The sequence below is a fragment of the Salarias fasciatus genome (assembly GCF_902148845.1).
Source record: "Salarias fasciatus chromosome 7 unlocalized genomic scaffold, fSalaFa1.1 super_scaffold_4, whole genome shotgun sequence".
Lineage (NCBI taxonomy): Eukaryota > Metazoa > Chordata > Actinopteri > Blenniiformes > Blenniidae > Salarias > Salarias fasciatus.
The window spans coordinates 15,745,283-15,773,175 of record NW_021941229.1 but is presented as its reverse complement, the minus strand read 5'-3'; the positions used below and the strand labels follow the sequence as shown (position 1 = coordinate 15,773,175).

The window sequence follows — 27,893 nt, the reverse complement described above, 5'->3', positions numbered from 1 at the left end:
GTTTACTTGTATGGAAAGCAGACTTTATATGCTTCAAGAAGTGAACATTTCGAACACTTTATTTTAAAGATAGATTTCATAAAATGCAGTTAGTGTGAACATATTTCTACGCCACTGTTGTTTGCCAGCACACTGTTATATCAGCCAGGCCACACGTGGCGATTCACTAATTGGCTCAAGTTTCTATAAATGTCCTCGCTGCTCTGTGAAGCCAGGCTCCTTTTTTTTTTTTTTTAGCACTGTAAACAATGTAACCTGCAACAATGAAGGTTTAGAATGTACTTCTTTTTAAAGTCAAGGTCCTTTTTCTTTTTAAGGAACCTGACATTTCTAAAGATATTCAATTGTTTCAGAAAAATCTCCTTTCTTTCCTCAAACAGCAGGAGTCACTGTTTAAACATAAAGCAGTCATCGGGACAGACAGCGGTTCTAAGAAATGCATAACTTCATAGAGGGATAATATGAAATTCTTTATTTAGACCACTGTGAGGACTGATAGAAAAAGTGAGAAAAGGGCTTTAGAGATCTCAAATTGACAGGAATACTTTATTACTCATGGTGTTTTCATCCAGATGTAAAAAAGAACTCATCTACATGTGGAAGTGTATCCTCCTCTCACCAAGTGAAATAAATATTAAAGAACAGGCTCATGTTGCTGGCACAGAAGGAACTAAAGAGGAAAGGTGTCGTGTGTGTGAGAAGCGCACTGACCTGTGAGTTAGTGGGTGGCGCCGTGCGTAAAGGCGCCCTCCCGGTGGAGCCACGCCCAGTCATTTGGTTCATGAAGTTGCGCGGAGCTCCAGAGGAAACTTTCCCCGTGCTCCGCTCACCGGCTGGGGGGGTTTTAATTCCTCCGCCGCGCTGATCCAGCAACAGGTGCCGTCAGCATGTCCCTGTCGGAGCAGTGGAGCCCCGCCAGCGTGCAGGTGACGGTGCTGCAGGCCCGAGGCCTCCGCGTCAAGGGCAAGAGCGGCACCAACGATGCGTACGCGGTCATGCAAGTGGCCAAGGAGAAGTACCAGACGTCGGTGGCGGAGAAGAGCGTGGCCCCGGTGTGGCAGGAGGAGGCCGCCTTCGACCTGCCGACGCCTGGAGGAGGAGGTGGGGGACCGGAGCGCACCACGCTGCACGTCCACGTCCTGCACCGGGCCCTGGTGGGTCCGGACAAGCTGCTGGGCCAGGCGGTCATCAACCTGCTGCAGCTCAGCCAGGACAGGAGCCGCTCCAAGACCGAGTGAGTGCTGCAGGGAGCTTAACTAAACTCTTGGAGGTGGTGCTGTCATTCTTAATGTGTGGAAATAAACTTAATTACTTCACTTTAAATTATTTGCATTTGTTGAGGACATACAGATGAGGATTGATGTGCCCCTCTGGTTCCACTGCTCACTTCAACATCACTTCATTCACTGCAGCATGTGGGGTTAAAGTGAGTCTAAATTGCCCCCTAGGTGTGTGACTGTGAGTGTGTGTGGTTGTCTGTCTCTTCGCCCAGCTGGGGTTCTGTCTCCTGGCACCACCATCCTGAGCAGGATTAGATGGTGTAGAAGAGGGATGGATGAATGGACAGAAGGTATCTGAGTGGAACTTTTATTTCTTGTGCTTTTACAATAGGAAGAAAAAAATCTTACTGGGATATCCTAAAAGTGAATTCTAAGACATATACTGTCCCAACTTACCTTTCAAATACAATTTATAGTTGGGTTTTATTTTCTCTTCAATAAACAATAAAAACCAAAACTGTTGATGGTTCACTGCACTGGATGTCACTATGTACTAAATATACTCCCACAACCTGACACATTTGGATTGAAAACTGCAAGTAATCATAGTTTTCTGTTTGAATACGATATGATTTAATACTTTAATGTGGAATATCAACAAGAAGGCCTCATAGTCTAAACATGTCTGCCAAACGCATGCTGTTCATTCTGAAATTGTAATGACGGAATGTCATGCAAGTTGTTAAATAGATCAAATTATGAAGCGTCTTGGTTTCTTATGCCTTAAACTTGAAGTTAAAGACTTGAAAGTTCTCTGACCTACGAGATTAGATATCTATCAGTTGACTGCTGAATTTTTTAGCAAAACTAAAAATGTTTTTTTCTGTATCAGTGGGAACGTTCTGCTTTCTTCAGTAAATGATGAGCAGCTGAGACTTTCATCATGCAGAGCGGCTGCTGCTGTCAGGCATGACGCACCAGTGAGGTTCACTACTTCATCCGTCACAATGTCTACTCCATCAGATCCCCCAAACCCACATGTGTTCTTTGTTTGATTCGTTGTCTCGGCCTCTGTCGAGGCGATCTTTCCTGATCTCGGTGAGTTCTGAAGCCTGATCGCTGTGACGTGAGCCTTTTGAGCAGACACGCATAACTACCCCCAACTGCTCTGGTGGATCCGACTCATGAATGTTTCTCCGCTCACTCCAGTGCAGCTTAAGGGATTTGTTCCCTCGGCAGCCGGCTTTGAGGATGCCAGGCGGCATTACTTCCTCAGGTGAATGAAGTGAGTTAAAATAGTCGCTTTAACTGGCTGTTTGTCAACAAAGTGTTCCCTGAAAAAGGAATCTTTAAATATTCTTTTAATAAGAAAGATAGGCCATTAAAAGACCTTTTAGAACATTTATGCTCCAAATGGACACTAGGAAAATAAGTGAGGGAAGTGAAGACTGTTATCTTGCCAAAATATTTACACCATCCCTTCTCGCGCTGTAATTATGGCGGTGATCAGGTTCGACAGGCCTCGGCGGTAGAGCCGCATTAATCCCCATTATACCTGCTAATTTAAGCAGAAAATCTGCTCCTTTCTTCAAAGTACAGGTTTCAATTTTAGTACAAGTTCAGATGTAATATGCCAGGATAATCATATAACAGCGAGACTTCTCTTGTGCATGGAGAGCGGACAGTGTTTTCTTGTGCTAAGCTGCTCCTGGGGGTTTGGGTCTGTGCACGTGGGGCCAGCGTCGCAGCCAAGCCGACTGCAACATCAGCCTGTTTATTTACACGTGCAAACACACAACCCCTCCGACTGAAGTGTCGAAGCAGTGCAGGAAGTCCCGCTGGTCAGACTTTGTATTGTGAACGTTACAAAACAGCTGGGTTTGTGTGTTCGCTCACGTTGTGGTAAATTGTTCCCAAAACAAGGCAGCCAAGCGAACCGGCTGGGTTTTCTTTGCCGACTGCCACGTGAAAAACATTCCTGGTAAAAAGCGTGAAATGAGCTGTGGTCACAAATAATTTGAAAATTTTTTTCTTCTCCGAGCTGAAGCGGAGATTGTGTTGCTCTCATGCAGGGCTCGTTCCGCGTTGATCTCCCTTTAAGCTGGGTCGAATCCACGTCACCTCTGAGATTTCAGCACCGTGTCGGCCTTACATTCCTCGCTGTCTTATCAAAGAAAAACAAACAGTGAAGGCAACAGCGGCTGTGGAGCGAGGTCGGGTTTTCTGAGCGCCGAGGTTATATCGAGCCTGGACAGACAAACAGAGCCACACATGCCAGGAGCTGCAAGTACAACAGCGCTTCTGTTTTAAAGTTTCACGGGCCTTTGAACGCCACCGAGTGAATTTTTCCAGAGATGCGTTGCTCGTTTTGAAGTCAAAAACACATCATCTTAACCACTGAGTCTGCTGTTTGCTCTTCTGTCCTGGCACTCGCCACGAAGGCCAGAAAACTCAAGGCTTCACTGCAGTAAAAGGCCTGAGATCAAACTCTTCATGAAATACTACCGTTACTTCACACCTGATACATCCGACAGCTCCAATCTAACAAGATAAGACGAGCTGCGTTTGTCTGTGGAGCTTTCCTTCACTTCCTGCTGGACCAAAACAAAGCGCCTGTATTGTAGCCGTCCTCACGTCACGTTGTGTTGATTAGAGTCTCTTGCGAATCTCCAAAATACATTTAAATGTTGGGCTTCACTGGATATGGATGAAGTTCTAATAAACCTCATGGAACCTTCCTGCGCATTCAGGAAACGGGATGCTTCTGCTGAAGAACATTATCTTCTCGTTCAGGGCTTTACTTTCCCCAAAGTTTCTGCTGAAGCTACTCAAACACCTTCTTGGCTATTTTTTGAGACTTTGATAATTAACTTGAAGAATGTGATCTTAGTTAAAGCTTGAAATGTGTGAAAAAGTCAAATTGGAAGATACAATAGCAACAAAAGTCTAACTTAAGCCTGTCATAAATTAGAATGATATGGTGATGATATGCTGTTGAGAGGGACATTTTTACTGTTTATCTGGAAAAAAGTGATAATTATTTGAAATAAATCAAAAAGCAAGGGATTTTTTTTTATGATGATATGGAAATACCAGTAACATATCATGACAGAAAAAAATTTAATCAAGCTGTTGGGCCCTTAATAACTTACCCCTTAACTTTTTTTTCAGTGTATGTAATGCCAAAAACAATGACATTACAACATCTGTGCCAGTTGAGGATGAATGAATTCACTTCTCTCTGGTGTCAAAATACTGCATGAAAACTCGAGAAGTCATCGGCACGAAATTCACAGAGAAACTTTCTTTAGATGTACTGTAAATTACAATGAAATGAATCTGAAGAGTTTAATGTCGTTTTCTATGAAGTGAGTCACACTGTGGTGCTGCTTCTTGTGATTTTGATTTAGAAGTAAATGAGTTGAGCTGGTTTAGGATTCCCAGGAAGGATGGCTTTCTTTCAGTTTAAGGGAAGTTGCTCTTTGCTGGTTTTTATCTTGAGTAACCCTGTTAGTTACAGAAAGTCCTGGCTTTTTTTTTTTTTTTTTTTTGTGCTCATCTGGCATTATCACGGCTCCATTTTTTTCCCCCACTCACAGCTGTGTTCTGTGATAAGAAAGGCTTGACCCACTCAGGGCATGGCCCTATCAGAACTTCACAAGGAAGGATGTGTGTGTGTGTGTGTGTGTGTCTGCAGAAAGTGTACTACATTTGCAAAACGTTGAGTCATGCGTTGTCCTGCGGTTGCTGCCCGTCTATCAGAGCCGTGCACTTTCCTGCAGTTCACACACATTGAGAGCTGCAGAAAAGTGTTATCATCACTTGGACTTTAAGTGAGAGCCACTTTATTTTCTGCCCTCTGTATTCATTCACCCCTACCAGCTAACGCCCATGCACTGTTGCAACTTCCTGCAAAGCCTTACTTCTTCTCTGCACCCCCTCCTTGTGAGATGCCTTTTTTCTTTACACTTGGCCGTGACATTTGTATCCCTTGCTATTCTATATTGTGCTGCACTACACTATATCATGTGATATAGAACAATCTTACATGCAGCATTGCAGTATGCACACTATACTATGTTCATCTGCAATGGACTAGTTATACTCTACTTTGATAAAAACAAATCATATTTAGCACTGTGTTCAGCTGCGTGGTTCTTTTTTTTATTATTATACTATATCACGTGAGGAAGTACATCATTTAGTTTAATACATCTGCCTCTGCTTCCTACATCTCGAGTTGATCGCCTTGTTTAAAGTAATGCTACCTGAGAAATGAAGCAACTTTCCAGGGTGAGATCATCGCAGTAGAATATCCTTCTGACCCGCTTGACATTTTTCATTATTCATCAGCAAGTGGGAGGCCAGCAAGGTAGCATACCACGCAGCTATTTCACAGATTCCAGGAAAAGCGGTGTCTCTCTTCATTTTGTTTGAGGCACACATCTGAAGCATTCCTGGGGATGGGGGTGGGGGTTAAACCAGGCCATGACAGGAAGCACAATATTTACAACAACATAAATTTCTTATCAGAGATTTCACAGGAATCTGTTGTTTTTTTTTTAAATCAAGGAAGGGAAATAGTATTTATAGGACCTAAAAATACACAAAGCATACGTTAACAAGCGTATGTAATGCATGAAACAAGAAGCTCACAGCCTCGACTCAGAGATGGTACACAGACAAGATGCCCCCCGCGCTCCCCCTCTTCATTTCCTCATTTCCTCCCCAGGAATCCAGATTTCATTTGGCGTTGTTTGCTCACTGGTGAGCTGACCTCAGATTTCTGCCTGATAAGCACTTTTTATGCTGACTGTTTTTTTTTCTCTCTCTCTCTCTTTAGTTCTGTTAAATTATCCTGAGACTCTTCTGCCAGTTTTGACACTTTGAGTTTACTTTCTTGCTGTGACCAATGTTTCTCAAAGTTTTTGGACAACCGTGTTGTTTGGTTTTTGTTTTCAACAGTAAATGTGCTCAAATCGTTGTTGGATGGGCCCTGCTTCACACTTGCTTGGCAGTTGTGTTTTCTTTATCACCATCTCCAAAAGGTGAAGGAGGACTTAAAGTAGATTCATTTGCTTTTGAGTTTGTATTTTCTGAGAGGCATAAAAAGCTGCTTTTTGGAGAGTTAGTTAATTGATGTGTAGAGTTTTAAATGTGTGTGTGAACATATATAGACGCCTGCTTGTGTTTAAAATTTCAAGTTGTTGAGGCAAATCAATTGGGAAAACTCCACAACAGTAAATATCTTTTTGTACATTTTATTTTAATTTTTTTTTTTAAATGTGAGGCATGAGGATGAAAGAAAGTTAAAAGCATCCAAGCTTTAATAAATTCTCCTTATTGGACCACACTACAGACGTGGTGGTATTAGTCTTTAAAAAGAAAACCAGGGGGAAAAAAAAACTTTCCTTTTCGGTCAGTGTGCTCGGATCATCAGACTTTCCAAAAACATCAGTTGCTGCTGAGGCGCTTTCCATTTGCTACCCTCCGCTTATAGTTTCCACCAAGAAAATAACCAGGAATAAAACGTCTGCAAACCACGTGATATGGAGAAAACGGATGATCTGAGGTGAACCGTTCTGCTGGATATCAGATGTTATGGACTGTTATTTGTTGAAGTAAATAGAAGCTCAGAGAAATGCTTTAGATGCCTTAAAAAAAAACACATCCAGGTGTTTTCTGTATTCATGTTTCAGTTGGTGGGCTTTTACTGGAGTTATTTTTCAAATTTTTGCCTACTTTGAAATGGATCTGAAATGTTATTTTTTAATTTGATAAAACATTAAACTCCGTGTCCCTTTTCAACAGGTGGTTTAAGTTGCTGGACAAAACTGGGAAGCCCGACAAAGACAGAGGCGAAGTTCTTCTGGACATTCAGTTCATGAGAAACAACATGACGTCCAGCATGTTTGACCTCTCCGCTGCGGGGAAGTCGCGCTCTCGCCTGGGCAAGCTCAAGGATAAAGTCCGCGGCAAGAAAAAGGAATCGGATTCTGCGTCTGGTGTGGCGCCGTCCTTCTCTCAGGTTCTCACAGACAGTGAGGACGAGGCCAACGGGGATGGAAGAAATAAGAAGCATAAGATGAAGTCTTTGTTTTCTACGAAGTCCAATCTGCAGAAGACCATGTCTCAGTCCATGTCCATTCTACCTGCACAGAATTCCTCTCTGAGTGGCAGCCAGTCATCTGGTCTGAACGTCGACTCTTCTCAGGGTCAGTATCGCTAAGCTGTTGAAGTTGTTGGGTGTTTTTTTTTTTTTTTTTTTTTTTTAATTTAATTTCCTCATGTCTTTTCAGGTAAGAAGAAGTTTAAGTTCAAGATACACAAACGGTCGGGTAGCTCCGACCTCAAAGATTCATCGTCCGGCCAAAAGCAGGCGCCTGTGGAGCAGACTAACTTGTGTATCAACGGCAGTCACATTTACTGCGAAGAGCCGCCGGCCCGGACCTCGCGCATCGGCTCCAACTTCAGCCTGACCAGTTCAGGACTCGGATCGATGGAATACGTCCCGGAAAACTCCCCTCCATCTGTGGATTCCCTGAGAGGAGGGAGGCAGTGCTCACCCTGGACAGAGGAGGAAGAGGAAGAGGCAGCTGAAGAAGAAAAGGAAGGAGATGTAGATAAATCAAGAGGGGAGGAAGAGGAGAAGTCTAGGATGGAGGAGGTGAGGAGGAAAAGCGAGGAAGAAGAGGAGGGTAGGAAACAACAAGAGCAGCTGGAGAAGTTAGAGGTGGAAATGATGAGACAAGAGCGAGAAAAGAGAAGGATTGAAGCAGAGGAATATCAAAGGGAAGAGGAGGAAAAGGCTAGAAGAGAGGAAGAGGTGAGGGCCAGGAGAGAACAAGAAACATTTCAGAGGAAGCAAGAGGAAGAAAGAATAAGGATTGAAACACAGGAGAGAATGCGAAAGGAGGAAGAGGAAAGAATCCGGCTGGAGGAGGAGAGGAAAAGGATTGAGGAGGAGAGAATTAGAAGAGAGGAACAAAGGAAAAGGATTGAGGAAGAGGAGAACATTAAACGAGAGGAAGAGAGGAAAAGGGTTGAGGAGGAGAGAATCAGAAGGGATGAAGACGAGAGGAAAAGGATTGAGGAGGACAGGATAAGGCTAGAGGAAGAGAAGAAAAGGATTGAAGCAGAAGAAAAGATCAGACTGGAGGAAGAGAGGAAAAGGATTGAGGAAGAAGAAAGGATCAGACTGGAGGAAGAGAGGATCAGACTGGAAGAAGAGAGGAAAAGGGTTGAGGAAGAAGAAAAGATCAGGCTAGAGGAGAAGAAAAGGATTGAGGAAGAAGAAAAGATCAGACTGGAGGAAGAGAGGAGAAGGATTGAAGCAGAAGAAAAGATCCAACTAGAGAAAGAGAGGAAAAGGCTTGAGGAAGAAGAAAGGATCAGACTGGAGGAAGAGAGGAAAAGGATTGAGGAAGAAGAAAAGATCAGACTGGAAGAAGAGAGGAAAAGGGTTGAGGAAGAGGAAAGGATCAGACTGGAGGAAGAGAGGAAAAGGATTGAGGAAAAAGAGAGGATCAGACTGGAGGAAGAGAGGAAAAGGATTGAGGAAGAAGAAAGGATCAGGCTAGAGGAGAAGAAAAGGATTGAGGAAGAGAGGATCAGACTGGAGGAAGAGAGGAAAAGGGTTGAGGAAAAAGAAAGGATCAGACTGGAGGAAGAGAGGAAAAGGATTGAGGAAGAAGAAAAGATCAGGCTAGAGGAGAAAAGGATTGAGGAAGAAGAAAAGATCCAACTAGAGAAAGAGAGGAAAAGGCTTGAGGAAGAAGAAAATATCAGACTGGAGGAAGAGAGGATCAGACTGGAGGAAGAGAGGAAAAGGGTTGAGGAAGAAGAAAAGATCAGGCTAGAGGAGAAGAAAAGGATTGAGGAAGAAGAAAAGATCAGACTGGAGGAAGAGAGGAAAAGGATTGAAGCAGAAGAAAAGATCCAACTAGAGAAAGAGAGGAAAAGGATTGAGGAGCAACAACAGCTCAGAGAGCAGGAGGAGAAGAGGAAGAAACAAGAGGAAGAAGAAACAAGAAAGGAAATGGAGAGACAAAAAGAAACGAGCAGCGTAAAGGAAGAGAAAGTTAGAAAGGAAAAGGGGGCGAGAGCTGAAAGGGAGAAAAATGTGGAAACAAAAAGGCCGGAGAAGTGTTTGGCAAAAGAGGCAGAAGAAAAGGAGAGAAAGGATCAGAATGAAAAAATTGGACTAAGGGTTTCAGGGAGGAGAACAAAACTGAGCGTCCCTGCAGAAATCATCTCTACTAATCCATTTGATGAAAACTTTTCTTCTAATCCTTTCGAGGAACCCTCTCGCTCTGATTCTGGACCTCAGAGCAGCACAGTCGGAGAGGCAGCTTCTCAACAAAGGTTAGTTGAAGACGTACTGACACAAAGAAAAATTCTGGGTTCTGTTGTATGAACAACATGCATGACAAACACCGACAGACAGTAGAACACGGAAGGAAGTGCTTTAGTGCTGAATAACAGAAAAGCAGCACTTGTGTTCATGTAATGCTGTTACACAATGGCTACAAAAAAGAAGTGTCGCTTTGGCAACTGATTATCGTTGGTTCTGTCGCCTTCGACAGAAATGCTAAATTGAATTCTCGTCTGACAGTGTTTTACATTGTTAGTCCCATTCACACTCTGGTGATGACAGCTGTGATGCAAAGTGCTAGCGAGCTGATAGCGCCACAGTTCAGCCACCATGCGTGGAGTTTATCCCAGTGAACGAGACGGTCACCTTCTAGGTCAAGAACAGGTGCCTCACTGTTGTTTTGGCCTATAGGCCGAACAGCAGTGTAGAGTACCCGGTCTTCTTGGAGTTCCTGGGAGGGGTTCTGGACAGTGCTCCAACTGGGGACTCCTTTGTCCACGTGGGCAGCGACAATGAGACCTGGAGAGGGGTGATCGGGATGTGTGACCTAACCGATCTAAACACGAGTGGTGCTCTGTGATTGGACTTCTCTGCTAGCTACAGCTTGTCCATAATGAACACTGTTTGCGCACAGGTGTGTCTATAAGTGCACTTGGCACCAGAACAACCTACGTTGGAGGTCTATGATTGACTTTGTTGTGCTCCAAGTGGAGGAGTTCAAGCATCTTGGGGTCTTGTTCACAAGTCGGTGAAGGATGGTGAGAATGACATTGGGATTGGTGCAGTGATGCGGCCATATCGGTCCGTCGTGGTAAAGAAGGAGATGAGCCAAAAGACAAAGCTCTAGATTTACCAGTCAGTCTATGTTCCTACCCTCACCTATGATCATGACCAAAAGGACTAAACCCTGGATACAATCTGCTGAAATGAGCTTCCTCCGTAGGGTGGCTGGACGCTCCCTTAAACATTGGTTGAGGAGTTCAACCAGGGAGGCGCTCAGAGTAGAGCCGTGACTCCTCCACGTTGAGAGGAGCCAGTTGAGGTGGCTTGGGAATCTGTTTAGGATGCTTCCTGGACACCTCCCTGGGGAGGTGTTCAAGCATGTCCCACCGTGAGGGAACCCCAGGATAGACCTAGGACATGCTGGCTGGCCGGGGAATGCTTCAGGATCCTCCCTGAAGAGCTTGAGGAAGTGTCTGAGGACAGGAAAGTTTGGGCATCACTGCTTAGACTGTTTCCCCCATGACCCGGTCCTGGATTTGCGGTAGAAAATGGATGGATAGAATTATTATAGCAAAGGAAAGACAGTCTTGTACATGCCAAATCCATTTACAATTTCACCATAAGTTATTGCAAGTGTTCACAGAGTCATTAAATTATCTCTATGGAGACCGTGCTTATCTACTGTTTGAAATTCTTAACCAAAACATGTGATATTTGTTGTGACACTTAAAGGTGCCGTAGGCAGGATTACCTTTGCAAGATGGCGATTTGACCCATCCAAGATGGCGATTTAAAACCCGGAATTGTGCCCACCTCGGGGTGCCGAGCGGGGCCGGCAGTGTCGCGGCCGCCTGCGCCGGCGGGTTGATTCACCTGTGACCTTTTCACGGCGGGCCTGGGATCAAAGCCTTTTTTTTTTTTTTTTTTTTTTTTTTTAAGAATTACAGTAGAAACAGAAAGTGTCCTCCGTGGTGTTTTGATGATGTTATGTCCGACGAGGCAGCTAAATATGCGGGCCTGGACTTCCTCATGCGCGTTGACGAGAAGCAGAGCTTTGAAGCGCTGCCCCTCGACCAATCAGGATAGAGCCTCAGGGGCTCTTCTGATTGGGCAAACATACCGGGAGCGGTCGAGAATCCTTTTCAGCTCAGAACAGAGACAGATGGAAACACTGCGCCCTCGCGGTAGTTCAATTATGCTACACTCCTAAAGTGTTATCAGTGTATACTCTAACATTTAATCCAAAGAAAACACAGAAAAATTAGCATTGACTAGCCAAAATCCTGCCTACAGCACCTTTAAGTCTAGGCCGAAGTGAGAGAGTTTGTTGATCTCTATTTGTGGCTCAAACGCCGCACAGTTAATGCAGAGTTAAAGCAGAAGAAGCCGCAGAGGAAGTAGTGAAATTTTTTACACTTGGCGTAAATAAAGCATGATTCACTTCTCTAGAAAGTGTTAGATTTTATCTACTGTTTTTGTCACTGTCCAGCAACTCTTCCTCTCAGCATGTCTGTGTTTAATGCGACCTCACACCGACATGGAAATTACAAAAACTTTGTGCTTGTGTGTGTGAGCGTTGGGCTAAGTTAGTGTGCAGGCTGAACTCAATGAACCCTGTGGTATCAGGTGTTGTGTGAATGAGAAGCAAAAAGAAATCAAAAGTTTGAATAATAAGGACTTTTATTGTAGGGTTGATTTGATTCTAACTCCAATAAATTACAGTAATCAGTAACTTATGTGCTCCTGTTTTTGCGACATGAATGCATTTTGAGTTTTGACTGAGAGCTATATTGTTATTAAACTTGTAACTTTCCCTAAATGTTTTGTCTTGTTCCCAGGTGTCAGTCTGGCGTGCCGTCAAAAGCAAACGACACTGCTCCCTCTGAAGAAAAGAACCTGATTGGTACTCAGCGGGAGAAGCGGCTGGCTCCGCAGCCGCCAGGAAGAAGTCAAACTGAGAAACGGTGTCAGATGGAGCAGCATGCTTCCACAACACATCCGGCACAAATTAACAAGCATGGCAGAGACAAAGACATCAAAACCGTCAGTGTTTCCCCCCAGCGACACGTGCAAGCGATCTCTCCGCTGAGTAGGTGTCCCACAGATTCGAAGGATCCCCACAGCTTGACAGAAAGTGCTTCTGTTAAAGGGATGGCCAATCCAGCTAAACGTCCAGCGCCGTCCAAACCTCTTTCTGTAGAAGAGCTGCCGCCTGATGGCAGAACTCCCCGTGACTCAGAGACGAAGCAAGTCCGAGTCGTTTCCAGCTTGAATCCTTTTGAAGAGGACGAAGATGAAAATGAGCTTGCAGCCCATGATGACGCAGCGGTCTCTGGCGGGACCCGTTCAGTCGTCTGGCCTCTTCCTGTGTCACAAACTCTCGATCACGATGCAGCTTCTCTAACCAAAATCAAATCTTCGAAAGTGGCCCGTGCTCCTCCGCCTCCTGCAGTGAATGATCCCACATCAAACGCTGAAAACGGCCAAAACACTATCGGCCACATTGCAGAGAACACAGGTGGAGCTCAACCTGATAAAACGGACAACAAGGCACCAGCAGAGGCAACACTCTCTGAACGCGTAGAGGAGAGGCCACTGCAAGAAACCCAATCTACCAAAGTGCAGAGTAGCATAGAGGTGGGTGTGAAGAAGCCGGGCCCCCCCGTGGCTTTGCGCAGGTGAGACATGTTCACAAACCAGGAGCTAGTTATCAGTTATGATGCCAATATTTCAACATTTTTGCACTGCTAGTTTCTGCAACTGTAAAGTCATTCCTTTATCAATGTTTGTATCTATAGTCGGTTTATTGTTGCTTGTAAGCTTGCTGTGAATTAATTAGTCAAATGAGAATATGCTTTCTTTTGGTAGTTGTTGGTGGTATTATTCTTTAGCACCTTTCTCTTTAGTTGTTGTCACTTCCAGCGATACTTCGCATGCATAATCCTCATAAGCACTGGAACTCCAAGACTGTTTGTAATGAGTGGAAAATTCAAAAACTACAAGAAAGAAGATACATTTACCATGTACTACTGTACTAGCTATTACAGTGCTCCCCACAGGTTTCTCAGCATCAACACCCTATGTTTAATGGGCTTCACCAGCACGTCACACATTTGTAACGCAACATTCTCGCAACCATCAAAAACACACAGTAATATATAAAAAAAATGGCAAAGTAGTGAAGTTTTTTCACTTCCTGTATTTTTTTTTTAAATAATCATACAGCCATAAATGAATATAAATCCATTTAATCTTTGGAGTAGGGGAGTAAAGATCGAACAGCACACATCCTGTTTGGAGTATTTGTAATGTAGACAGACTAAACTATGCTTGTTTTCTGTATTTGCAGGCTTCAGCCTGTTAAACCTCTGAATCCTGTGGAGCAGCCGGCCGTCTTAGTCGTTCAAGGAGAAAATGATAACAATTCTCCTGAGATCCTCAGTGGAATTCAAGACAAAACAAAGGTACCTTATCTTTTTTTTTTCTTTTTTTTTTGGAATTTAAATAACGCTATTGGTGTGTTTGCTATTTAGAAAAAATACCAATGGGATATCATTCCTGGTTTGCTGTGATAGCCAGTCAGCCATTGTAATAATGAATTTAATATCCACTATGTTCACAAACAGATTGACACAAAGAATAAAGGTCCGTACTCGCAGCTGACTCGGGACGAGCTGATCTCTCTGGTGGTGAAACAGGAGCGCCAGCTTTCAGAGAGGGATAAGAAGATATCGGACCTGGAGCAGTACATTGATACCTTACTGGTGCGGGTTATCGAGGAGCAGCCAAGTATCCTGATGTCACTGAGCTCTGTGAAGAAACCTACATAGGTGGATCCACATCTGCCACTTCATTACTGCTTTACCTGATCTGTCTGAATCACAATGATCTAACTTTATATTTCATTTGGAACTTTTTTTTAATTTTTTTATTTTTGATTGATGGTATACTGTTGTTTGTCAAGGTGACATATTGGGATGCAGGGGTAGCTGGAGATGCAAACACATTTCCAGCTTCACCTACAGTCCCTTTTGTAATGGGTTACCTTTCAGTAAATTGAAATTTCTTTCAGTGTTTTTTATTTTTCCAGTATTTGATACCTTTAATCTAACATGTCTTGTCCTTAGTGTATGTTGTCACAGATTCTGTGCAGTGCAAAGCTTACCCTCATCCTCCAGGATGTTCTGACAAGTGTCTAATGTATAAATGCACACTGTTAATCAAACTGAACGAGCCTTATTATGTCTGTGCACTAGTTTCTTTCTGTTACTGTTAATGTCAAACGTTTACATGATTTTGCTAACTCCCTCCAAGCACTTTAATTAGCTCACACTGTTAACATTTACATAGATTTATTGTATTGTATGAAGGTTGCTGCTTTGTCAGCTTTGCATTCTGAAGCTAAATAAAGATTTGCATTAATAAATTCACTGATTTGTCATTTCCTAGTTAACGATTTAATGTTGAAATAAACTGCTCAAATATATTGCTCTTAAAATCTGACACGTTGTCTGTGACTTATTGTGAATCACACACATTCTGCTGAAAGAGCAACTTCCCTTGTGTGGCTGTTGAACACCAACCTACACTTAAAAAACAGTCAGCCATAGCATTTATGCTACAAACCATGTGTGCTGAGACTCTTTAATTTCCAGTTGAGCGGCTGTCTTAACAGAAGGGTTGCAGGAACCCCATCTCCCTGTTTATATGCTTAAAAGTGTCCTTGAGCGAAACACAAATAGTTCCCAATGAATGGGTTGAGCTCCTGGCATGCCTCCTTTTATTTGCTGATATAAGTAACAGTATAAAGCACTTCGGGGACCGCTCAAGCAATGAAAAGCACTATAAAAGAAATCCATTTAACATTAGGAAAGTAAAAGCACAACACCCTAGGTATTCTCTATTGTGAAGTAGCTATGGGGTACTTGAGAAGAGCAGAAATCCACCACTTTGTTAAAGATTGAACATCACTCAGCTGTTGAATCCTACATCCTGGAGACAACTGCACTGAGCGCAAATACATGTTTTACTCATTTCTGTAGGGCAACACAAGGAATTATAATATCAATGACAATATAATGGCAAAATCCCAGTATTCCTAAACTGGGTGTCGGCTATCAGATTCTAACCCTCTGCATACTCAGTCTCAAATTAAGTAATAAAAAGAGAGATAAATAGCGACATGGTAAACTTTCCGACGCTAAGCGGAACCTTTAAGAGTCTGGACTGTGTACATGCCCGGACAAGTTTGACAGTTGCTCACCAGACGCTACACCCGTGTTGAAAATCATTATCGGGCTCAAAAGCAGCCTGTTTCGTTGCTTTATTATTTGTTTCTCCTCCTGGTCTCCCCCGCCGTCGAAGGGCCTCCGCGGGGATGATGTGTGCGGCGGGTCTGCGGTGTCCCGGCTGCGGCTCCTCCAACGTCGTGGAGGATGACCTGTACTCTCAGGCTCAGATGGTGTGTGTGGACTGCGGCTCCGTGGTCTCTGAAGGAACTCTGGCCCAGGACCCTCTCGACGGGACAGGCAAGTACAACCAGCAGTGACCTGACTGTCAGCAGTGTTTTACGTTGTATTTACCAACTTTCTGTATCTGATTAATCGTAGTGGACGATTGGCTGCACATCCTGAGTTTGGAGAAGCTTTTTTCAAGTTTTATTGACACCTGTGAATAATGCAATCAGATCGAAAAACATTCACAAAAAGGGTCTTAAAAAAACGCACATTAAAATAAATAAATGAAACAACAAAAAATGAAATAAACAACACAAGCGGCCTGCTATACGTCTGCTATACATTAAAGTTAGAAATGATTGACTCATTTCATTGTTTTGGTTAATGTATTAGTTTTCTTTTTTAAATTTTCAGTGCTGTTCCAACAGGTTTTAAGGTCTGTAGTTTTGAAGTTGTGAAAGGAGGGTAAGGTTTTTTTTTTGCCAAATCATTTTGTGTAGGTAATATTTTGCTAAAATAATGGTTAAATTAATTATATAGCTTTCATTGGCTGATAAATTTGGATAGGTGACTATCGCAAGTATTTCGGGTTTGCACAGAAAAAAATAATCTTTTGTTGTGCAGTATTGTCCCTACCTGTTAGAGTGGGCAGTCATGGAGTTAAATGTGTGAAAACTTTTAATCATTGAAACAATATTGCAATATTTGTGCTGATAATGCTCAACAACCCAAAATTTGGCCTAGTATCATTTTCTATGACCTGAGCTTACATTTGTTTTTTCTCATTTTTGTGTGTTTTTTTTTTTATTATTATTATTTTTAGATTTAGTAGTCATGTCTTGCCATGAGAAAGAGGAATAAACAAGTAGTGTCTTGTGACTCAAATGAATGTATTTGTTGTTCGATCTGAATTAAATTAAAATATTAGTATTGAAGATTTTTGAGATACTTGAGAAACAAACCAACTTCCATTCATCAGTTCAGATTTTTGGTTTTGGTCCAGTGAAAAATACTTTTCAGGACTTTTAAGATATTTTTTTTAATGACTGAAATACATTTTGTGATTGACTCACAAAAACCTTGTCAGTAGAGCTGCTTGCTTCATCAGGGTATCACTGAAAGAAAGAACTTGTCTTTCTAGTTACATTTGTCACATGAAATACATTCTGTGGTTTTACTTCACAGCTGTCAGCTACAGCAGGTCCACAGCCGTGTCCAAAAAGCCCTGTAGGAACCTGATAGAAGGTGAGAAATTGCTTTTACTTCTTATAAATGTTATCGTGCAATAACTTCTCTTGCTGCCTGTTTGCCTACTCATACATTTTGCTCCATGCTTTTAGGTCTCCAGCGCGTAAAAGCTATATGTAGAATCCTCAGGGTCAACGAATCCATCGAGGAGCTCTCGGACAAGTATTACAACCAGGCGTACCGGCATCAGAGCTTCATCAACGTCACGCTCCATAAAAAACACATTCTGGCCGGCTGCTGCGTGCTCATAAGCTGCAGGCTGTGCAACTGGCCCGTTACGATGGGAACCATCGGCTACCTCGTGGACGCAGACCCGGTGGAGGTGGGGGGGATTTATCAAGATATGGTGAAAGTTCTGGACGTCAACGCTCCGATCGTCTGCATCACTGATGTAATGCAGGCTCACAGCCAAGAGTGAGTAGCACAAGATTTCTATTATACTTCTGTCATACAAATGTGCCAAATATTGTTTTCCTATGTCGGTATAGTGAAGATAAATCAGAACTAATGCATAATATTTGAACTAGATACTTTTATATAAATATACATATATACAGGACTGTCTCAGAAAATTAGAATATTGTGATAAAGTTCTTTATTTTCTGAAATGCAATTAAAAAAACAAAATGTCATACATTCTGGATTCATTACAAATCAACTGAAATATTTCAAGCCTTTTATTATTTTAATATTGCTGATTATGGCTTACAGCTTAAGAAAACTCAAATCTATATATATATATATATATATATATATATATATATATATATATATATATATATATATATATATATATAGTTGTATATAAAACTGTAATTCTGAGTGTTGGACATTGAGGGTGTTTTTAACATAAGTGATTTCAGATGATTCTGTCCTTCAGTTGATTTTGTTATGATTTATTGAAAAAAATTTTGTTTTTCTGAAATGAAATGAATGTTCTGAATGTTTGAAATGGCCTTGATTCAGTTTTAGAGTGTTTGAAGTCTGAACCATTATCAGGTTTTTCTGATTTACAGTGATTGTCGATGATTACTTTGTCTTTCGGTAAATTTGCTTGGTAGAATTTAAACAATTATTTACACCAGGTGCTTTTAAGTTAAATTGTTACACCGAATCTCCTGAATTTGAACGTGCTTTCAGCTGAAACTTTCTGAGAATGTTTTCCTGATTTTCTGACAGATACAAAATCAGTGCGACTGAAGTTCCCGACGAGTTATCGGAGAACTCCCGGGACCTGACCAAGCGAGCCGTGGCGCTGGTGGAGCTGGCGGCGGACGCCTGGATCGTGACGGGCCGTCAGCCCACCCCCATCATGATGGCGGCGGTCTATTTAGCCTGGCAGTCCCTGAAACCCAGCAAGCTTCGCCTTGGCTTCTCTCTGAGCAGATTCTGTCAGCTGGCCAGAGTGAAACAGCACAAGCCTGCGATGAAGAGAGTGGCCGAGATGAAGGAGGTTCTGTGTAAGCTCGGCAAGGAGCTCCCCTGGAGCAGCGAGGCGGTGACCCCGGACAGCGTTGTCCATCAGGTGGGGGATATTCTGCAGAACAGGAACGTGCTGCTGAGGAAGGCGCTGGAAAGCCACGAGGAGGCCCTGCAGGCCAGCAGGACTGAGGAAGCCGCCGCCTCCCAGATCCCCGAGCCCGGCGCTCAGACTGCAGATGAGCTACCTGTGCAGCAAAACGGAAAGAACGCTGAAAGGACGGAGCAAAGACGAGACGGAGACGGTGATCCACGCACAGGACTGCAGCGCCTTGACAGTCCTGACTCGAACTGGGGTAAAAGAGAGCTGTTTGCTCCCCCGTGTGTGATTCACTGCAAGAGGAAGAGAGTGGAGCAGCCCGACGTCCTCAGAGACGTCACCGGAGACGAGGAAATCTCCGACAGCGAAATTGACTCGTACATCCGCAGCCCTCAGGAGTCCCGAGAATTTGCGCTGTCACAGAGGATATTATCTGAAATGAAGAAGCCGTAATGAGTTTTGCACCGAGGATGAAGCTTTTTTATTGCTCCAGTAAAGGCACAAAAATGGTAGTTTTCACTTGTTTATTTATTTTTTTTTCTAATTTGAGATGTTCATCTTCAGTCCAAATGACAAGCTGCATGTGGTTTTGTTGCTGTTTCTCCCTACTTTGAACTGCATAAAAAATTAATACACAGCTTCTGACGGCAACATGAAAGTCCCAGCAGTGTGTCATGTTTTTGTTTTCCGGGGTTTGTGAGATTAAAGACATTTGTACAACCTCTCCCTCATGTTTTAAATCATTTGGTGTTTTGGGGTGTTTCAACAAGCTTTCAGAATACCTAAAGTGCTACAAGTGCAAGTAGAGCCTAAATGAAAGCTGTTTTTAAAGGAACCTTCAATCACAAATGTTGCCTGATTATGTGTGTGTTATATGTTTCTCTTCAGGTGTTACTTCGGTTTATCGCGCTGATTGAGCTCCGTTTTACTGCAGCGGACGTCACTACTGGCAAGCCCCAGACCCGCTGACATGACTTGAGGATCAATAAATTAACTGAATTATTCTCATTGTCTTGAGCAGGCCTGATTAATATGCAGATGCATTTCGCCATTTTAATTAGTAAATTTAGCCGGGCGGCTGCACTCTGATCAAGGGAGTTATAATTTCTTTCCCCTCCTGCAATCAAAAATTCACATTGACGTGAAACACGGACGTCATTTCATCCGAATCGATTTTTTTTTAGACCAGGAAACATATTTTCATCATTGCGGTAATGTAACTTTATTGTAAGCTCATACATTAATGCCACATCAAGTAATCATGCATCTTTGTACAAATCCTTAAACACAGTGAAACACCCAGCGCACAACAAGCCTCAATCCAGTATCCTTGATTTTTTTCTGTTTAATATTACAGCCAATAATGCTAAAAATTGATGATCCTTTGAGGCGATTTTAATCATTTATTCAGTCAACAAAATGCTAAGATAGCTGCCAACATCAGTGTTCAGCCAGAGAAAAGCACAGCTGCAGTGTTTGTCTCCCAACACAATTCAAAGTGTTCTGTTTTCTCCTCGTGTCCAATAAAGCTCCATCACCTCTGACTGACCAGGACCGCAGTAAATACTCCCACAGACTTTATTGCAAACATTTTATCATCAGACTACTCATGACGGTCATTGGTTCGGCAATATTGAGGTCGCGCAACACGCACAGCCTTTGAGTGAAAACGTACACCCCTGTTCCAGTAGAGATCGATTCCTACACATATCTTTTAGTTCAGAAAAAAAGAAAAATGAATACATCTATACGACATGGTTCAGCAGTCTCAAAGCTCTTGATACTGTTTTTCACATTCATGGATTCACAGTCTCCTGGGGACGGCTGTCACTCAAGGTGCTCGAGCGTTTCAGCGTCTTTCAACACAACGGCGATCTAACCGGCTGGATTCATGTAAATACAGTCGGATATGGATTTTTTTTTTTTTTTCTTTTCCCATTGAAATAAGCTGGAAGCCTGCAGCACATTAAAGGCCGAGGATGCTGCTTAAAGCACCACGCTGGCGGCGCAGTGGTTGGCAGGCACTCCAATGCGGCGGCGACACTTGAACATCTTCCGCAGCTCGGCGCGGAAGCGGTCGTGCAGCCAGGCGTAGAGGAAGGGGTTGCAGCAGGACGAGCTCATGGCGCACAGGTGGCACAGCAGCTGGATGAGCAGGAAGTAGCGCTTGTTGATCAGGTGGATGTCGATGTCTCTCAGCACGTTGAAGACGTGGATGGGCAGCCAGCACACCGCGAAGGCCGACACCAAGAGCGCCACCAGGCGGAAGATCTTCCTCTTGCGGGCCTGGTGGGCGCCGGCCTGGTTCTGCGTCCTGTTGCCCGGAGCCACGCAGTTCCGGAGTTTGACGGTGATGCAGAGGTAGGAGACGAAGACGGCGGACAGCGGGAGCACGTAGGTGATCAGCAGCGTGCCGTAGGCGTAGGCGCGCCTCTCCTTCTCTTGACCCAGCCAGAACTCCTCGCAGATGGTGAAGCCCTCCTGCTTGAACTCCACGTGGTAGGTGTGGGTCACGGCGGGCGCCACCAGGGCGCAGGACAGCAGCCAGATCCCGGTCAGGACGGCGGCGCACGTCGCCACGGAGGTGCGCTTTTTCAGGGGGTGGACTGTTGCATAGTATCTGCAGGGAAGACGGAACAGGGCTGTATGTAGAGAGGGAGCCACGTGGAGGGAATGCAAGGCTAATCATGGAGAACAGTGAGAACAAAAAGGTCAAATCACTTGCACATGTGGTCCTTTCGTGTAGAAATGTCAAATTAGCTAATCAGGAAGATATCCTGCTTTAAAACTGTGCTTTTAGACCAAATTTAGTAAAAAAAAAAAAAAAAAAGAGTGAGGTGAGATGAATCCAAGAGGTAAATGAGGAGGAAATCTTAAATTGCACACAGGTGCACACCACAAAACAGCAGCATCAAGAAGAATCTCAGTTTTCAGCTGGTGCTTAAAAACATCAATTGACACTGATGCCGTTCGAGCTGGAAGAGGAGAAATCGAAGGCTCAAGTGCACGAGCACAAAAGGAGGATTAACCGTAGTTGAATGGATTTTCCTCCACCGATTATACTTGCTCTCTAAAATGAAACACATCGTTGAAATACTTTGTTTTTTTTATTCCATGCTCAATTTTTCTCGCTTCAAACATTCTTACAGCTACATACTGAACACTAGATGTAATGTTTTAATTATTGATTTTCCCTTTTGTGATCACTTGTTATTATTCAAGAATAAAATATGTTATATCCAATATCCTTACTGACGACAGGTGAGGGCGGGGTAAAGGTCATCGGTTCATCTTACAGGTTCCATTCACTGACAGATGTCAATGCAGCTTGTGATGTGCATGCTGTTCAGATCGACCCACCTGTCCACGGCGATGGCAGTGAGAGTGAAGACCGAGACGTAGACGGTGACGGGCTGGACGAGGAACACCAGGTAGCACATGGAGCGGCCGAACACCCAGCCGTGCGGGTTGAAGGCGTAGGCCAGGGTGAAAGGGACGCAGGTGACGCACATGAGCATGTCGGAGAAGGCCAGGTTCCCGATGAAGAAGTTGGTGACGTTGTGCATCTTGCGGGTTCGGCAGATGACGTACAGGAGCAGGTAGTTCCCGAAAACCCCCACCACCACCACCAGCGCGTAGAAGGGGATGATCAGCGGCTTGAAAGCCTGCAGCAAGGCCACGTCCGCAAACTGGGAGCTGCGGTTGGTGGAGTTGCTCTGCACCGACACTTCGTAGATGTGTCCTCCGGTCAAGCCGCTGTGATTACCCTCCATCGTGGCAGCTCTCAGCCTGCAAATACCTGGGCAGGTCGGAACACAATAACCTTAATATTGTCAAAATAACCCTCAAATCAGGGCCTTCGGCTGAAAAAAAATAACAACATGGCGTTCACCAAAGCCTATTATGGAGAAAAACGGGCTTTCACGGACACTGACAAAAGACTGAGAGGAAAAGAGCATGTGGCTAATAATTATGGAAGCATCTGAAAATGGACGAGGGGCAGAGAATAGTGCTCCCTCCACTTAAATGTGCATGTGTAAAATGTCAAATCACATAACACATTTCGCACAGTGCGAATGTAATTATTGACCAGGGGAATGTTTTGAGCACAACATGACCATGAAGCATGAATATGTACGCCTTTTTTTTTTTTTTTCAATATCCTACTGGGCGATTATATTAATGATCATTCTGAATGTAATGGAAATGTAATCAACATGTTTACCATCGGAATGTTTCATTATTACAGTTTCTCCGGTGAAAGAAAACATCTGGCAAAATGGCAATTTTATGCTACTGTGATTTTCACAAATCTCTTCTCTCAGCACGACCAAGACAGCATGACTTACGGAGATATTTTCTCCTCTCAAAGGAAAATAATGTTCAAACTATGAGGCAGTAGACTGCTGCATCCCTTCAAGATGACTGACAAGCGCTCTCGACTGAAAGTGGAAAACTGAGTTGGATTGAAATAAGTACATTTCTAAATGATAAATAACCACATAGTACACGTTCTTTTCTAAGTTTGCCGTTCCATCGTTGTGTGGTGTTTAATGAGAGCCGGCCTGATTTAATAAAGTTTGCTTTGCAGACTTCCAGTCACAATCAGACTCAGCTGTTAATGAAACAAGAGCTCTTGACAATGCAGGACCCCATGTTGCTTCATGAAGCCTTTAATGTTCAGGTTTCTTTGCGATGACTCACTTTACTGCTGCCTGTGGTGCTTTTTTGAGCGTGATTCAGTCAGCAGTGTTGAGGATCCTCTTTAGTGATTAGATCTAAACTAATGTTGTCGATTTGTTTCATGAAGTTGCAGCAGATAAATACACCAGCAAACACTCACCATTCCACATTTAATAATTACAAATATGTATCTGAAAGGGACTCTTTTGTTTAAAGGCACAAATTCAATCATACTGAAGATGCAAGGACGCCGACAGCTCTGTTCAGAGAACAGAGAGGAAGATTTTACTGAAACGAAATGAGAGATTCTGTGTATCGTTACATGAGCTTCATGAAAGGGTGATGCTTTTAATTAAACTCGCACTGTGCATGCCTTTGAAATGAATAATGTATGAAAATGTGTCTGTACATAAGTCCCTCACTTACATGTTGAACCTAATCACTGAGCACTAATAAGGAACTTGACTTTGCTGCTCTCATTTAATTCTACATTAATTTTACAGAGACAAATCATGTTTGATCTGCGTAAGACTCTCGCTTTGTTTGGACAGTGATTCTCCAACAGATGAATATCAATGAGATCAAAGGCAGAAATATGTGAAAGAGAAATGTTTGCTTGGATTGTTTCAAAGACCTGTGTTACTTTTATACGGTCTGCAACAGTGTACATCTGCACACATTCATGTTGTAACAGGAAGAGTACTGTTCAAGGGTTCACTGCGGTTTATCTCACATCATGAAGCTGAGATCCAGGTTTTGACATCTATTTTTCAATCAGTGCAATGAATGAATGAATGAATGAATGAATGAATGAATGAATGAATGAATGAATACATGCGACACCACAAAATAATACAGGTTGTGACAGTTCATTTCAAAACAAACTTTAAAATACAGACTAATTTCTCTATGAATTGACTGTTTTACTTCTTCCACAGTATTTGAAAACCACTAATAGTCATAACATCTTGTTGAATATCACATCATGTGACCAGTTGTTGGACGTATATTGCTGAATTAAGAATCCACTGTAAACAAATTTTGCAAAAAAAAGCAAAAAAAAAAAAATGTAAGAAAAAAGATACATTGAAATAAACTATGGGATAAGTCTTTTGCACCTTTGAAACAGTCTTACACAATCACAGACAGGTAAATAACATTATATAGGAGTTCCTTGTCTATATATTTTCCAGCTGACCGCTCTTTGTTTGTACTTTTGTTTAAGGTATTAATTTGTATTGAGTTTCTGTTAGTGAAGAGCTGCAAAAATGGGAGTGCCAGAAAAAGCATTCATATCTTTCTATATGAGAAATCCTCCCTGTTACATAACATGAGCTCGTCTAAATTTAGATGTGGAACCACTAAATCCATAGACTGAAGGAAACACTGCATGTTTTTTTTTTTCAAACAAACATCACAATTTAGATGATTTTTTCCTCTTTTTTTGGAAAACAGTGACATCTCATGTAAAGAGGATATCTGTAACATCCCACATAAACTGAAAGTCACTCACCTGATTTGGTGCGTCTCACAACAAAATCGAGTAGCAGTCTGGAGAGAGGACTGTCCTTGTGAGCTACAGTGAGCTGAAGCTCAAGGTTTTGAATGAGCGAGAGAGGGAGAGAGAGAGAGAGAGAGAGAGAGAGAGAGAGAGAGTGAGAGAGAGAGAGAGAGAGAGAGAGAGAGAAATGACAGTATGCCAATAAGATGGCAGAAAGCCACAGAGATTGATGTCTGGGCTGGACAAGATGAAAACATCTGATCTTGAGCTGATTAGCTCGTGGCCAGCGCCGAGAGACCTGAGGAGCGGTAATTGATCCGTTCAGGCATGGGGAGGACTCTATCCGCCAGCGGTTTGATTGATTGAGTTCTTTGTTGGTTACACTGATTTATTTGTTGCTAGCCTTCTGATTTAAGATCAAAAAGCTGTTTGTGCAATTTCTCCCAATACATTTTGCATGATTGATTGAAACTGAAATAAATAAAGAAGGGCGAACGTTTTAGGCAGCAGTGAATGTTCTCAATAGGTGAACGTGTGATTTTTTTTTTATAGCGTTTTATCCAATTCATGGTTGTGGAGGGCTGGAGCTGACAGGGTACGTCCCGGACACCCTCGCTTCTACACCTGTGGACCATTTACTAGCATCAGAAACACACACACAGGGAGAACATGCAAACTCCAAAGAGAAGTAAACAAAAATCAAGCAGTTATATTCCCATCAGGAGGTGAAAGGTCGTTTCTTTCATCATGTTGCGGCCTGTGGGATCAAGGCAGCTCAGATGGTTTTTTTTTTTTTTTTATGTTCAGAGTGAAATTCTGCATCTCTATCATAACCCCTTGACTCTGTGGGTGTAGGTTCCAGCTTTTCAGAAAGTGTGTCCATTAAGAGTATCGCGCAACAAACGGCCGCGCTTGCTGGTGCTGCCACTGACTCCTCCATTCATGGACTGTCCTTGGTTAAAAGGTTCTGAAGTGCATCAAGACTCACATTTGTGTGGTGTCTGTTTCCAAATGGCCAAGGACGACTGAGGTATTCATTTCTTTTCTCTTTTTTTTTTCCACTTAAAATGATTACAAAATTATTTTGCTCCAGGCTGAGTCTTCTTGGCATGTGAGAGAGGCATTCTGGGAGCAGAAAAACTGTATTAATTGAGTGAAGATGAGGTCTCAGGAAGACAATAACCTGACTGCGGACACGGGAAAAAAACGAGAACATTTTCTGTTGATCAATGTAGAAAAAAACATCATCCCACAAACAATACAATGTATTGTTGTTATAAATTAAATGCAGGCATCACGTTGAGACCTCTGTCATATGTTTTGCAATACTTCTATACCAGCATCTCTCCACAAACACAAAACAAAGGAATCAATTTGTTTCCAGACGGCTGGAAGGAATCTATTCTGCTACGCTGTGATTACACCTTTGGAGGAGAAAACCGGAGGAGGAATTGTGTTCCAGAGCCAAGTGAAGAAACAGGAGAGATCATAACAGCAGAAGAAATGCATGGAGATATCATGTGGGATTATTAAAAGCAGAATACTGATGCAAAGCTAAAACTACGTCCTGTCAGAAACTCAGCAGGTCTCTTCAGAAAAGGTTGTTAAATATGAACAGCATTTAAATTTAAAACATTTCTCTCATATTTAAACAAAACAGAAACATTCTTCTATGACACTTCTTATGTAATAAATCAACACAGAGACTATTCTATTCTATTGACAGCATCATTAAGTTATTCATCACAACAATAAATAAGTAGGAAACATATTTACTTCATCTCATATAATGGAACAGAATATTCCACAATATCAAACTGAGAAAAATCTTGTAATGAGTTTGTCAGAATGTGTCAAACACTAAACCCCCTTTATCAACAGTGGCAGCTGAAGAAACTGATTTTCTACCTATGTCCTCTTGTTGATATAATTATTTCCAGTCATATTTGTCAGAAAAATTTATAACTTTTCACTGATGAACAAAATACATTTTTTTCCCAGATGTCTTCATGCCATCTCTGTCAAAACCCATAAGTCTCACATTAATAACCTTTCATAAGGTGTATATATCTGCAAAGATGGAGCTGAGACAATGATGAGAATAACAATTAAATGTCAGAGAGAGTCCAGAGTGTAAACACAAAGACTGCAGCCAAAGAATGAATCAGAATCAGAAAATACTTTATCGATCCCCCGAGTGGCGATCGGGCGGACTAAGAGCAGCACATTAAAGGACAAAGACGGAGACAAAGGAGAAAATCACAAAAAGATGAGTGGGCGAAAGCAGCAGATTATATGCAGTGGTACACCAGCTGCTGCTGACAGTATGAATGGCTGCTGCAGAGAGAACAAAGACAGTATTACAGCAAGGATATTGCAGCAGCAATAGAAATATTAGCACAATGTGCAGATGTGAGGTGACTATGGTATGATGTGTTTGAAGGGTATGAGAGCAAGCTCCACTTGTTGAGTTGTTTGTGACGACAAGATGCCTTCTGTCTGTAATGAAAAACACAACTAAAGACGCTCCGATTTACAGGATTTGAGGATCTTCTCTGAGTGTGATCTCTGTGGTTGAAGCCCCGTTGATGAAAATGTAAGCGCCGCTGGAGACTGTTTGAGCTTTTTTTCATTGGTTCCTATAGCGCCCAGCTGAGGGAGCTCTGATCCACCAAGAGCATCTCATCAAGGTGAAGTGCTCCTCTCTTCAACCTGAGCATATATGACGCACGACGCCTGCAAACATTTTCTTTCACCTGGAGCCCTGAGGTGTGAAGCCGCGTTCGGACGGACTTCACACGGTTCCACAGTGTGACACAGTGCAAGGCGTGTGCATCCAACGATCCTCATGCAGGTGAAGCAGACAAAATCAAAGGTCCATCATGTCATGTGTTTCTGTTTGAAAAAGCTGGATTCAGAACAATATGTTTTCAGGTTAGATAGATAGAATCTAAATCCCCCTCCAGCTTTTTGTTTCATCAACATTCATCCTCATAAATAATAGAAAGAAATAGTTTTGGAGGACGACCCCAAACAACACTGCCATTCTGGACTGTTAAATCAATAAAACATCTAGGCTGTAGCATGAATGTGTGTCTTACAGACAGTTTGAAATCAGAAAAATCAGACAATCATAAAAAAAGAAGCTTTGATGAGGGAACAGGTTTTA

At 42.7% G+C, this 27,893-nt stretch overlaps 3 protein-coding genes across 4 annotated transcripts; 2 read left to right on the top strand and 1 right to left on the bottom strand.

The window, feature by feature from the left end:
* The first annotated feature begins 788 nt into the window (after positions 1-788).
* Positions 789-14,747, top strand: LOC115383174 (myosin-2 heavy chain-like). 2 transcript variants are annotated; one of them, XM_030085266.1, is made up of 6 exons: positions 789-1,234; positions 7,032-7,435; positions 7,520-9,584; positions 12,156-12,995; positions 13,667-13,781; positions 13,944-14,747. In XM_030085266.1, the coding sequence occupies exons 1-6, from the start codon at positions 888-890 to the stop codon at positions 14,145-14,147; spliced, it is 3,975 nt and encodes a 1,324-aa protein (XP_029941126.1). In that variant the 5' UTR covers positions 789-887; the 3' UTR covers positions 14,148-14,747. The 2 variants fall into 2 exon arrangements, with proteins under 2 accessions (XP_029941126.1, XP_029941125.1); XM_030085265.1 differs by having other exon boundaries at positions 13,941-14,747.
* An 857-nt stretch (positions 14,748-15,604) lies between these two features.
* brf2 (BRF2 general transcription factor IIIB subunit) lies at positions 15,605-19,416 on the top strand. Its single transcript, XM_030085013.1, has 4 exons — positions 15,605-15,845; positions 16,959-17,018; positions 17,114-17,435; positions 18,201-19,416. Exons 1-4 carry the CDS (start codon positions 15,695-15,697, stop codon positions 18,991-18,993), a joined length of 1,326 nt encoding a protein of 441 aa, XP_029940873.1. The 5' UTR covers positions 15,605-15,694; the 3' UTR covers positions 18,994-19,416.
* A 1,110-nt stretch (positions 19,417-20,526) lies between these two features.
* On the bottom strand, positions 20,527-22,313 carry LOC115383064 (prolactin-releasing peptide receptor). The gene is made up of 2 exons (XM_030085089.1): positions 21,901-22,313; positions 20,527-21,160 (listed from the first exon to the last, which is right to left on the bottom strand). Exons 1-2 carry the CDS (start codon positions 22,311-22,313, stop codon positions 20,527-20,529), a joined length of 1,047 nt encoding a protein of 348 aa, XP_029940949.1.
* Between the last annotated feature and the right edge of the window lie 5,580 nt (positions 22,314-27,893).

Bases quoted from the DNA above. Each gene is read 5' to 3' on its own strand.
- LOC115383174 (XM_030085265.1), top strand. From the start codon at position 888: ATGTCCCTGTCGGAGCAGTGGAGCCCCGCCAGCGTGCAGGTGACGGTG. The intron at 1,235-7,031 runs GTGAGTGCTGCA...CCTTTTCAACAG, and splicing joins AGGAGCCGCTCCAAGACCGA to GTGGTTTAAGTTGCTGGACA. The intron at 9,585-12,155 runs GTTAGTTGAAGA...TCTTGTTCCCAG, and splicing joins GAGGCAGCTTCTCAACAAAG to GTGTCAGTCTGGCGTGCCGT.
- LOC115383064 (XM_030085089.1), bottom strand. From the start codon at position 22,313: ATGGAGGGTAATCACAGCGGCTTGACCGGAGGACACATCTACGAAGTG. The intron at 21,161-21,900 runs GTGGGTCGATCT...TCTTCCCTGCAG, and splicing joins ACTGCCATCGCCGTGGACAG to ATACTATGCAACAGTCCACC.
- brf2 (XM_030085013.1), top strand. From the start codon at position 15,695: ATGATGTGTGCGGCGGGTCTGCGGTGTCCCGGCTGCGGCTCCTCCAAC. The intron at 15,846-16,958 runs GCAAGTACAACC...TTTACTTCACAG, and splicing joins GGACCCTCTCGACGGGACAG to CTGTCAGCTACAGCAGGTCC. The intron at 17,019-17,113 runs GTGAGAAATTGC...CCATGCTTTTAG, and splicing joins CTGTAGGAACCTGATAGAAG to GTCTCCAGCGCGTAAAAGCT.